Below are 12,203 nucleotides of genomic sequence, written 5' to 3'. Positions count from 1 at the left end.
TTGCAAAATGATGATAAGAATAGCCTCTCCTTAGGGCAACTGTGAAGATTTAATCTAAGAACCATGTTTAGTGCTTGACACAATAACTGTACAATCAAATCTAGGTTTAATATTACCTTGCTTCGGTACATGCAATTCTCTTCCACTAGACTATGGAATCCTTGAGGGCCTAGGTTGGTTTTGTTCCCATTATACACCCATCACCTAGCCTGGATTCACATGTAAAGTAGACTTTGAATAAATATTTGAATGGTGAATGATAAATAAATTGTTGAACAGTGAATGAATGAATGCATAAAGAGATCACTCCACTCAAATCCACTCCACTGATGAGAAGGAGGATTAGCAATCTTTCTTTTAATCTAAAAGGCAACATCAGTTAATAAAAAGACTTTTGAAGTGTTTCTGCTATTTGAAAATGCGATATAAAATTTTTTCTGGTCCACTGTCCACTTACTTCCATCATTGGTTTTGCTATAACCTTTCACTTTTGGCTTTAATTGTCATTTTCTAATTCTGCACCTGGTCCCTAAGTGTTCTTATACAGCACTGTACATCCATCATTTGCATTTGGCAAACCCCTTCATCCAAGCCAACACAATGTCAGGGACTTACTGTAAAGCTCTAAAACTACCGTGTGAAAAATTAACGCATCTCATGGAGCAAACTGTGAATTTCACTGGGAATCTAATCCAATCCACGATAATTCCATGAACTGAAGATTAAAAGTGCTTCTTTGTCCTTGACTCATCTGTCCTTCTTTCTCTGACCCTCCTTTCCCCTTTCTTCAGGCTGCTGGGGTATTGACAGGGATTTAAGAGGAGTGGAAGGTCTTTATCTCTTTGAGATGAGCTGCAATATGATTACAATCGATTGAGTGATTTACAGTTTAGAGCGCCTTTCATTAACTCTGTGCTTTATGGAATTATAAACGACATCCTGTATGTGAATATATATTATTATTATTGGATATTTATGTACCATCTCCCTCTAAGAAGCTCAGCATTCTTTTTTTAGGCTTTAAATAACTGCAGGGACCCTGCAAAACTTGTGCAAAGCTTAAATTGAGGAGATTGAAAATTGGAAAGTTTTCCTATAAATAAAGCTGTACACTTGGGCGAGTGTTAGGACATTGGCTGCTGACATAACTCTGGGGCAGGAAGAAAATTGTGTTTTAGCTTAGGATAATATTTCTAGATTTTCATAATTAAAGACAAATTCTGCAGGCCATAATTTTATTTACTGCTGGAGCTTCTCTGTGACAATTGGAAAAACAAAAACTTGTAATTCACTTGGCCCAGCATTGGAATTATGCAATATATGATGACTGTTTTAATTCAGAATAATTCTTGCTGTTATTAAGGCCTTGCATAGAATAAGATGTTATTAGTATTTTTATGTCACGCTATCGCAAATGAGCATAATTTGAAAATCACATTAAATTGTGACCATGCTCTAATTCTAAGCTTCAAAGGATCATTCCCTGGATCTGGTTTAATAAAAATGTACTCATTATTCATAGAAATTAAGAAAACATTTTTCTTATATGCCTACTTAAATAGTGCCTAGAAGTGACCCTCAAATTTCTTATTCTTATTTCATTAAGCTCCTGGACTATAATATGTAGAATATTTAACTTATGGGTAAATAAACAATTTTCATGCACCTTTTAATTAGTAAAAATTCAGCTTCTTCAAATCCCAAGATAGGCTATTGAAGATGAGAAAAACATAAACCAGGATTTAAGACTAAGTGTACATCTCATAAAGTCCTATAGGATTTTCCAGGAAAATTATTCTTTTGCTCAATAAACGTCTAGACTCAAAGCACTGCCCTGTTCACAAATGAATTCTATTAAGTTACTATAATTGCTATCATGTTATATAATAGAAAGTTTCATCGTTATAACAAGCTCCTTTGTATGCTATTTATTTTATAAATAACCTTGAGTCACGTGTGAGCTCAATGTCTCAGAAGCAAACACCAAGTGTCTCTGAGCCCATGTCCCAAGTGTCCATGGGTACCTCTCCCTCTGCTGGAAATATTCTTCTCTTCCATAGGATGATTACATATATATATAAATAAATCATATGTAAATATATAATTTACATATATCTATGTACACATCTTTGCCTTTTTTGTCTTCTGGGTGGTTATGTTTAATTTTAGCACTATCCAGAGGCCCACAGTTTGCTTGAAACTCTTATCAGCCTCTAAGAGACATTTACAGGGAGAGAAAGGCTCTAGGTTTGATAGCAGTAATTGTATTTAACTTGTAAGACACAAGGCTATTTATCTTGTGGCTGGGAACTCGCAGAAGAGAAAGGAGGTTTGCCTGATAAAACAAAAATTAAAGAAAAAAATACTAACCACTCTCTCACTGCTCTCATTCTCCAAGCAAGACCATGAAACAGTGAAACAGACTTTCACCTAATAAAGCTCTTCCTGTCTGCTTACATATGTTGCTAGGAGGTAAAACAGGATGGTGAAAGGAAACAGCCTCCAAGTCCCCACGGCCTGAGCGATGGTGAACAGGAAGGCAAGTGTCATAAACGTCCAGGGAAGTGCTGACTTCTAACCTGGCAGAAATTGAAAACTGAACTTGAGAGAAAACTTCTAAATTGTCCAGACTTGGGATAATTGTCCAGAATTATTGTCCAGAATTTCTGGGGCTTACCAGTGTCCGGGGGTGTTACAGAGAGTCCCTGGGAGAAGCAGAGTGTGATTAAACCCTACAGTTCCCACGTAGGATGGTCTTGGCTCAGAATAACAGCTTGCTATGTGAGCCAGGTAAGTACCTGAACTCTCAGAACTGTTCTTCCTCTGTAAAATGGGGACAGAATGACCTTGACCTCAAGAGTTACATTAGGGCTAAGATATTAAACATGAAGTAGGGAGTCTGCGGTAAATGCTTCACCAAGAGCAGTTATCACCATCCAGGTAAGTTTGGCTGAGAGATGCTGGCATCTCCATTTACTCCATCTCTGGGGCAACGACCCTATAAATTGAGTGGAGCACATGTGTAGGACTTCCCTGTAGCTCAGACGGTCAAGAATCTGCCTGAAACACAGGAGACCTGGGGGTTCGATCCCTGGGTCGGGAGGATCCCCTGGAGAAGGGAATGGCAACCCACTCCAGTATTCCTGCCTGGAGAATCCCATGGACGGAGGAGCCTGGCAGGCTACATCCGTGGGGTCGCAAAGAGTCGGACAAGACTGAGTGACTGACACGACTACATTATATTATCCCAGTGACTGTGTAATGACAAAATGTGTTAGATGCGTTCAGAAGGTATAGGAAAGTAAATGTATATTGTTTTATCAATGTCGTAAATGAAGATTTATATTATATGAAACAGAGAGAAGGAAGTAAAAGAGCATATTCTAGTCCCACACTGTCAAATGCCAGTCACCAGTATCTAAGTGTTAGCCTGAGACTTGAACGAAAAATGTGTTTGAAGTAAAGTGAAGTTGCTCAGTCGTATCCAATTGTTTGTGACCCCATGGACTGTAGCCTATCAGGCTCCTCTGGGCCAGGGCAACTTAAGTTTTACTGTGAGTCACCGGGGGGCCTTGTTCTATTCAGATTCTGACTCAGAAGATTTAGGGTGGGGCCCAAGGTTCTGCATTTTTAACAAGCTCTCAGGTGATACTGAAGTTGCTGATGCGTGGACCACACCCCAGACCAATTAAATTAGATCACCTGGGCCTGGGGCCGGGGTGCCCAGAGAGTTTTAAAAAATCCCCAAGAGAATCTCATTTGCAGCCAAGTTAAAGAATGCTGCTTCTCTCTCACTCTCTCTCACACACACAACATATGTATGTGTGTGTCCCATATATGTATATGTGTGTATACATATATATATATACATATATGTGCATGTGCACATATATATATAATTTTTTTCCACCAAAGACAAACCCTAGGAAATTGAAAGTCTCTTGTACATAGAAACTCACCTACCTCTGAATCCTAATTCATTCCTGACAAATTGGAAAAAAAAAATAAATGACTGTTCAGCCACACAAGTATTTAGCATACACTGGTTTGATCGATTAATTGATACATCTTGTGATCAAATGTTTGAAGAACTTATTGCAAGGTGGTTTTAAAATACACTTAGCAATGCTCGAACTCCTTTATCGAGTGAGTCTCTCTACTACAGTCTGGAAGCCATGCTCAAATATGGCTTTCTCTTGGGTTGAGTTTATACTTCTTATTCCCTTTGCAGGACTTCACTATCTATGTTTTTTCTCCAGTTGAACTGAAAGTAACACTCATCCTGAACGGATGAATGAGCAGGTAGATGGGGCTTGTTTTAATGTGCGCTTCAACTCTGGCAAGGCCTCAAATGTTTGCAGGCAAAGACGAAAGAAAAGGAAAGAAAACCTCCTGGCTAGGAATTAATGAAAACTCAAGGCCTGAGAAATCCCAGCATCATGTCAAGCACACAGACTTGTTTTTAACCCTTCAAAGTCTCAATTATCTAGGATGAGAGGTGAACAACAACAACAAAAAAACTCTCTTATCCCCATGTATGCTGTCTAAACAATGAAGGGATAATAAGCATCTGAAATAAAATATATAAGACCTTCTTTAACTCAGTAATTCTCAACTGGGGGCAGTATATCCCCCAGGAGACATTTGATGTTCATGGAGACGCTACTGGAATAAAGTGGGGGGAAATCAAGGGGTGCTGCTAAGCATCCCACAATGCACAGGGCAGCCGTCACTGCAAAGGATTATTCAGCCCTGAATCGCAACAGCCCCAAGGCTGAGAAATCCTACTAACTAAATGAGCTCAGGCAGGGACTCCTATTTGAGAATATCTTAATGAAAAAATGAAAATAAACACCTCATAACCTAGTGTCTGTATCAGTAAAATGATGACTCGGAGAAAGAGGAAAATGAGAAAGAAATTTGAGGAAGTGCAATCTGAGGATGAGGACGGGAATCTTGGGTCAGCCCCTCAAGCTGTGTGATACTGGGTAAGTTATTTTAACTCTCAGAGGCTCAACAATCTAACCTTAATATGAGTATGGTGGTAATAATACCAAACCCAGTTCCCTCACAGAAGGGGATTGGGAGTAAAGGCAGAGAGGCATAGGAGGGTGCTTGGAGCATCGGTAAGCACTACGTGCGTGCTAAGTCACTCAGGCGTGTTTGAGTCTTTGGGACCCCACGGACTGTAGCCCGCCAGGCTTCCCTGTCCATGGAATTTTCCAGACAAAGACATCGGTGCTTAGTCACTTCAGTTGTGTCCGACTCTCTGCGACCCCATGGACCTTGGCCCCCCAGGCTCCTCTGTCCATGGGATTCTCCAGGCAAGAACGCTGGAGAGGGTTGCCATTTCCTACTCCAGGAAGCACTATAGCAATAGTTTATTTATTAGTGTCGTTTTTACTTCCAATCCCTAAAGGTTCTGTGGAACTTGACACATTCGAATATAAAGAAAGAGTTTTCTGACCCGTGTCCTTGAAGGGGAGCCACGTCCACATCTTTTTTCAGGTTCTGAGTTGGGTGGTCAGACAGGATTGAAGCATAGTCATTGGTGGGCATTTTACTGACTGAGGAAAGGGCATCAAATCAAGAGCATGTCAGTGAACTCGGTGTGATGTCAAGGAAGGAAGAGCACTGAGACGCTGCTCTTTTCAGCACTGCCTGCCATGGGAAGATGGGGAGTTTTACACATTGAAGCTGCTTATCCATTTTCATTTTCCAGGAAGCCTGGATCTAACCTGAAAAGTCCCATCACTGTACCATGTTCAGGGTTCTGAAAGCCCTGATGACACCAGCACCTGAATCCCAACAGCACCCCCTATTCACGCCAGAGAAAGGATCTTTAATAACCTCAGTCTGCTGAGCCTCCCAGGGGATCTAGAGAAGTCACTCAGTCATGTCCGACTCTTTGTGACCCCATGGACTGTAGTCTGCCAGGCTCCTCTGCCCATGGGCTTTTTCGGGCAAGATTACAGGTGTGGGTTGCCAATTCTTTCTCCAGGGGAACTTCCCGACCCAGGGATCGAACCTGGGTCTCCCGCATTGCAGGCAGATGTTTTACTGCCTGAGCCACCAGGGAATCCAAATGCTATTTGAGCGTTTAATTTACAAAGGAGAGTAGTATCTATTAGAGAGTCAATCAACTTGTTCCCCATTGCCAAAATTACCTGTGGCTCCTGTAGAAAGTGAAAGTGAAGTCACTCAGCCGTGTCGGACTCTTTGTGACCACATGGGCTCTTGTCCGCCAGTCTCCTCCGTCCATGGGATTCTCTAGGCAAGAATACTGGGATGGGCAGCCATTCCCTTCTCCAGGAGATCTTCCCAACCCAGGGAGCGAACCCTGGTCTCCTGTACTGCAGGCAGACTCTTTACTGTCTGAGCCACCAGCAGAGCTAGAGCTGGGGCTAAAATTAATTCCTCACGCTCGACCTCACCTTTCACCTCCCCTCGCTTGTCCCTCCCACCGCATTGTGTCAAGAAAGCAATTAGAGGCTTTGTAAGGAACATCCGTCAGTGCCTGGGTGCTAACTCTGCGCCGATTCTTCTTTTATTGTCCTCTCCTGTTCCTGAGCCTTTCTATTTTCAGGTTCAAAGAAAGAAGCTACTTTTGAGTCGGATCTCGCAGAATTAAGAGATAGAAGATTCTGATGGCTACAGAACTATTTTCATTTCGGAGCATCCCTGATTCACAAAAAGCCAGTGCTACCTGCCTTGGGCCCAGCTGGTTTCTAAATCCTTCACCATGGGATGTTTCAGTGGAGTCACATAAAATCCTATAAATGTCTGTGAGAAGGTTCTGGAGTTGACCCATTCATCCTGGCGAACAGGGGCCAGCTGAGCAAAAACGCAGTTTCCTGAGAGCATGGCCTCATGATGGGATGATGTAACTGAAGATTCTGTAGGAGCGCCTCTGTATTTCTCTCCTGTTTAAATTGTAGCTTTAGACAAGTAGGACAACTGGACTCCTCTTGGCGGGGGGAGGTTTCTAGACTTATCACTAGCAGTAAAAAGAAACAGGGTCACTTGTAGCGATGTGGATGGACCCAGAATCTGTCACACAAAGTGGCATAAGTCAGAAAGAGAAAAAAAATATCGTATATTAACACACATATGTGGAATCTAGAAAAATGGTACAGATGAATCTATTCCAGGGCAGGAATAGAGACACAGACGTAGGGAATGGACATGTGCATGTGGAATGGGGGAAGAGGAGAGTGGGACTAACTGGGAGATTAGGATTGACGTACACACACTACCACTGTGAAATCGATTGCTCGTGGGAACCTGATATAAAGCTCCGGAAGCTCGGCTTGGGGCTCTGTTTTGACCCAGAGGGGTGTGGTGGGGGAGGGGGGGAGGGAGACTCAAGAGGGAGGGGATATATGTAAACATACAGCTGATTAACTTTGCCGTAGAGCAGATACTAACACAACATTCTAAAGCAATTATACTCCAATAAATAAAATAAATAATAAATAAATAGACTCCAATAAATAATAAAAATAAAACAGGATGGCGTGTGGAAAGGATAGATACGTCACTTTTGCAGAAACTATGTCAAGATCTTGACCAGGTGGCTTTGTTCTTTGACATCTAGATACAGGAGGTATTTTGATCTTATGCTTGAAAAATAAACAAATATTGCCAGATTGCTGTAACAGAGCTTTAAATTTAGTAAAATGGATCCTTTCAGTAGCCACAGGAAAACAAGAGGGAGAGAAAATAAGGTATCCAAAACTGAAGAGGTGAGACCCTCCTAGGAAGTCCTAGTCCAACTAGAAAGCTAACTTCCCAAAGCCATTGTCAATCTAGGTAACGGGGAAAAGTGACAGCTTCTTTAAATACTCAGTATTCTTCCAACTGCTTCAGGGAAGCACATTACCATTGTCGTTAGGAGGACAGCTTGGTCTCACTACAAATGAGTCATTTAGCACAGCTAAGAGAATTTGTCTTTTTTTAAAAGAGGATTTTCTACTCCAACCACCTTTGTGTGGTTACTGTATTGATCTTTGTAATATGACACTTTAAGAAAAGGAACAAATATAAGATGACACAAGAAAGATGCTCATTTCTCTCTATTCATTTTTCAAAATATCCCCCAATTTGCTATAGGAAGAATATTAAGAAATTGTGCTCAGCTTGGAATCAGAGAATCTGGTCTCAGTTCTGTCCCTCATTTAGTATTTTCTCATGACCTTAGAAGAAACACAATATCTCCCTGGGTTTCATTTTAAATTTGAAATAGAGAATAAAAATGCCTACCCTGTCTAATTTACAGGTTATTTAATGAAGTAGTCTGAGTGAATGAGTAGAATGAGTGAATATGTAATAGTAAGAAGTGCTAGTCAAAAGTTGGGTAATCCTCGTGGCTAACATTCATTGAGTGATGACTTATCTGCCCCAGCATCACGTAGGATATTTTACATGTATATTCACATTAGCCCTGGAGAGTAAGTATTATCGTCATCTCATTTTATAGACTAGGAAACAGAGACTTGGGAGGATCAACATTTTGATTAAGGTTTGGAACTGGATCACCAAATAGGAGGAATGAGTCCTTATCTAGAGAACTAAGAAAGCGGCAAGAGTAACACAGGAAAATGTGGGGAGGAAGAATCTGACATACTTTTGAAAGTATTATAGAGCCCCTCAGAGGAAAAAAAAATCAGAACTGTTAGAAATTCTTACACTTATTTTACAGTTTTTATATTTTGAACTATATGTGGGGACATGTGCCAAATATTTTAGTGCTTAGGGCATTTCAAGGTCTTAATCTAGCAGGCCTTGGAATTACAACTAATGGTACCAGGATCCCAACTCCAGCCAGTTGACTCCAAAGCCCATACTTATAACTGCTATACTATATCACGTCCTGCAATAATAACACATATTATTACTAAATAACAGTTACCAACAGTTACTAGTCATAATAGTTTTCAGTGGGAGGCAATGCCATTAAAGAAAAGTTTATTCCATTTTGAAAACATAGGAAGCAACCCATAATTTGGAACTAAAGATACCAAGAGATAGGCACACAGCTAGGGTGACGGGTTTTCTTACATATACGTGGCTTTAAAAATGGCCCTTAAAGAGCCTCCTCACTGCTAGCAGCAAACTCGTGAATTCTGTATTGGCTCAGGGCAAGTGTTAGCATCAATTTAGAATCTTTGAAATTCCTAATAGAAACATAACAATCCCTACAGCAGCAGTGGCAGGGCCAATGATAACACACATGGAGAGGGATTGATTTTTCCTATGAACAAATGAACAGTTTTTAGGATTTCAGGCCATTTTGATGGCTCCCACGCCTCAGCCCCAGGAGTCGAAGCAAGAAGCATTTAAAAATCAGGTCTATTAGTGCCTGATGAATTTGGATGATGCTGAGAATTCACAGTAGCGGCTAACACCTCTGGCTTTCCTCAGAGGCTCAATGATAAACACAGAAGGTCATTTTTGTGCCTATAATAATCTGAGAAGTGCTAAGAGCATGTCGAGAGACTCCCAGCAAAGACTGAGCTGGATACTGTATGGGGAGATGGATATAGAGATGGTGCATAAGTGAGTGGGTGGGGCTTTGCCTTTCAGTACTTTGGGGGTCTTGTATGTTCGTCTGTGAATTCTTCCATAATTCTTAACCCAGACATAGGAAGACTATGGCTAACAGAGGAAAAACCTAGTAGCACAGTTACTTCTGATTGGCTTTTAAAGAAAAGCAAAGCTGACTCAGGCATGAAAAAAATAATCCCCGCCTTCAAGTAATGTTTCTTGGGCCACAAACAGGCAACTGTGCTTTACATATTTCTGTTATGTGTGATGATTATTAGCTCAATGGCTCTTACACTTCTGGAAAGGTGCTGCTGGCTTCCTCACCTCTGGGCCCACCTCACTAAAGGGAAAGTGAGAACAGTGAGAAAATCATGGGCCTTTTGGAGTGTAGGAGATAGAGAGTTAGGCATCACATGCATGCCCACATTAGTGACCAGTTCAGTATTCTGAGCTATTCTCTGGCATCCACCAGGTGATAATGCGGTGATGGAACAACAGTCTTTAGCCAAAGAATTTTTCCTGCCATTCTGGGCACTTACATGATCAGCACTCAGGCTCTCGGGAGAAGTGAAAGATAAGAGGGAAAGCTAAGGGATTATTTGAACAGTCTTTCTAAAGAAGGCAACCTCCCTTCCCACCGCCCTTGATTCAGCCATCTGGCCCTGGGAGTTTGCTGGTGAACTCTCCTTGACTATAAAATTTAAACAATTGATGAACCCCTCTCCCTCCCACACCAGCATGCCTGCTATTAAAACACCTATTAGGACCAATCTCGGAAAATCAAGGTAGGCTAGTATAAGCGCGAGAGGAAAAAAAAAAAAATGGCAAAGTCAACCAAATGAATGAAATTCCACCCTGAAGTTTTTCTCTCCTGGTTACTCTGACTTGATGCTCCTCAAGTTTAGTGAATTTCCTTTTACAGTCTTTCTGCCATCTCTGGCCATCTGTATGTTCAACCACACCTGACCAAACGGTGCCACAACCATTAATCAATAATCACATTGATTATTCCATGAGTGTGGATACTTGCTTATGTTAGAGATGGTAGCCCTTACCTCCATTACTCATCATTTGCAGTGCCCCAGAAAATCCATATAGTCATCGTATATGGTATGAGCCAGTCAGGCACTATTAATCAGACAAAAGAAGTATTCAGTGCATAGTTGGGAAGTCTCCAGAAGCTCCTATCCTGAATCCAGTCCTAAAGAAATGTTCAATAACTTAGCTTCTCATCCAAAAAAAAATGATGTGTGCTTAATAGTCAGTGTTCTTATGATCTGGTGACAGTCGTGAGAAAGTCACCAGCTGGAGGAAAAATGGGAGAACAAAGGAGCGTCTGGTCACCGAGAGTCAAGCACGTACCTGTGGGGTAATGCTCATTCACAGGCCAGTTGTCCACCTGCAGCGTGGCATTGCCGCCGTTCCTGGTGAAGCGCACCACGTGGTATTTGCCATCGTTTACCGGAGTCCTCTCCTCTTTGATGGAGATGTCCACTGTGCCGATATTGAAGACAACTCCGATCTTCCCCTGTTCCTATAATAAAGAGACACAAGAGGCAAGTCACCACCCACTGCAAGATTTTCTCCCTTTCAAGTTGATCCTGAAACTAACAATGAATCTGGAGGTACCCCAGAGAGAGCTGTCAGCTTGAAGTTAATAATAGCATCCTACATTTCTCCATGGGCTTTCATCCCGGACATAAAAGCCAAAGGTACAAAACCACCCAAATTGCTCTCGGAGGCTGCACTGCACAGGTTACATCATCTGATTGCCCTCAACAGATATCAAAGCTGGAACCACAGAACTACTGAACAGGTGAGTAAGGACACTGCAAGATTCTGGGAGATGAATTAGGCCTGTTTTTGAGAAAAGGCTAATCAGACACTGAATTGTAGGTTCCCTCATGATTCAGATTTAGGATTAAAAGGGAAATACAAGGCTGCTTGCACTTTGGGGGAGAATCAAGACCCAGAGGAGGGGTACATGATGGTTAGGAGCCAATTCCTTGGGAGGCAGCACTGTAGATTTACCCCTGGTGACATGTTCTGTAGGTTGAAAGCATTTGGAAAATATGTCCTCAGGGGAGGCAGCTGGAACTGAGCTGGGGTTTTCTGAGTCAGAGGCTGGCACTCTTCCTACGCTTGTAGCCCTATTCCTAAGATTAATCCAAAGAGGGAGGTAATATTCACTGCTATAACTTTACGTTACACAGCAGAAGAGAACCTCCGTGGCCCTAACACAATGAATTCCAGAAGGGTAACACTAGGGCAGTGAAGATGATAACAAGGGTGATGCTGGTGCTGGTGGTGACATCATTCAACCCCTGGGAAGTGCCTAGAAACACCGACATGTAAATAACAGTGCTATTAAAAGTCTTACTCTTCTCCTCTAATAATTGGTTATGACTAAGAGTTGGAATTACTCTTCAGAAGATGACATAGTATCATTATCAGATATAATCAGTCTCTTGCCACCTCTATGAATGTATCAGCATGCAGGGTGTCAGGAGACATCTTTCTCCATTTCTCTAGTTGTCTGGCTTATTGGTTAAACAGTTGGTTGGACTTTCAAAAATAACAAAATTTAGCTGCAATTCTGGTGTTCTACAAGACTGAGTTGCAATATTTGTTCCCATACTCCCTGCTATGCTCTATTT

At 41.6% G+C, this 12,203-nt stretch overlaps 1 protein-coding gene across 15 annotated transcripts in view; it reads right to left on the bottom strand.

Annotated features, from left to right (window-relative positions):
- Positions 1-12,203, bottom strand: part of NRXN3 (neurexin 3) — a 1,769,272-nt gene that overhangs the window by 194,911 nt on the left and 1,562,158 nt on the right. For all 15 annotated transcript variants that reach the window (XM_043472668.1, XM_043472663.1, XM_043472670.1 and 12 more), the window contains one exon: positions 10,909-11,080. In XM_043472668.1, coding sequence (XP_043328603.1) covers positions 10,909-11,080 — 172 coding nt within the window. The remainder of the gene's footprint in view (positions 1-10,908; positions 11,081-12,203) is intronic.

The sequence above is a fragment of the Cervus canadensis genome, chromosome 6 (assembly GCF_019320065.1).
Source record: "Cervus canadensis isolate Bull #8, Minnesota chromosome 6, ASM1932006v1, whole genome shotgun sequence".
Lineage (NCBI taxonomy): Eukaryota > Metazoa > Chordata > Mammalia > Artiodactyla > Cervidae > Cervus > Cervus canadensis.
Note: the sequence above shows the minus strand (reverse complement) of the source record. Positions and strands in the feature narration are given on the sequence as shown.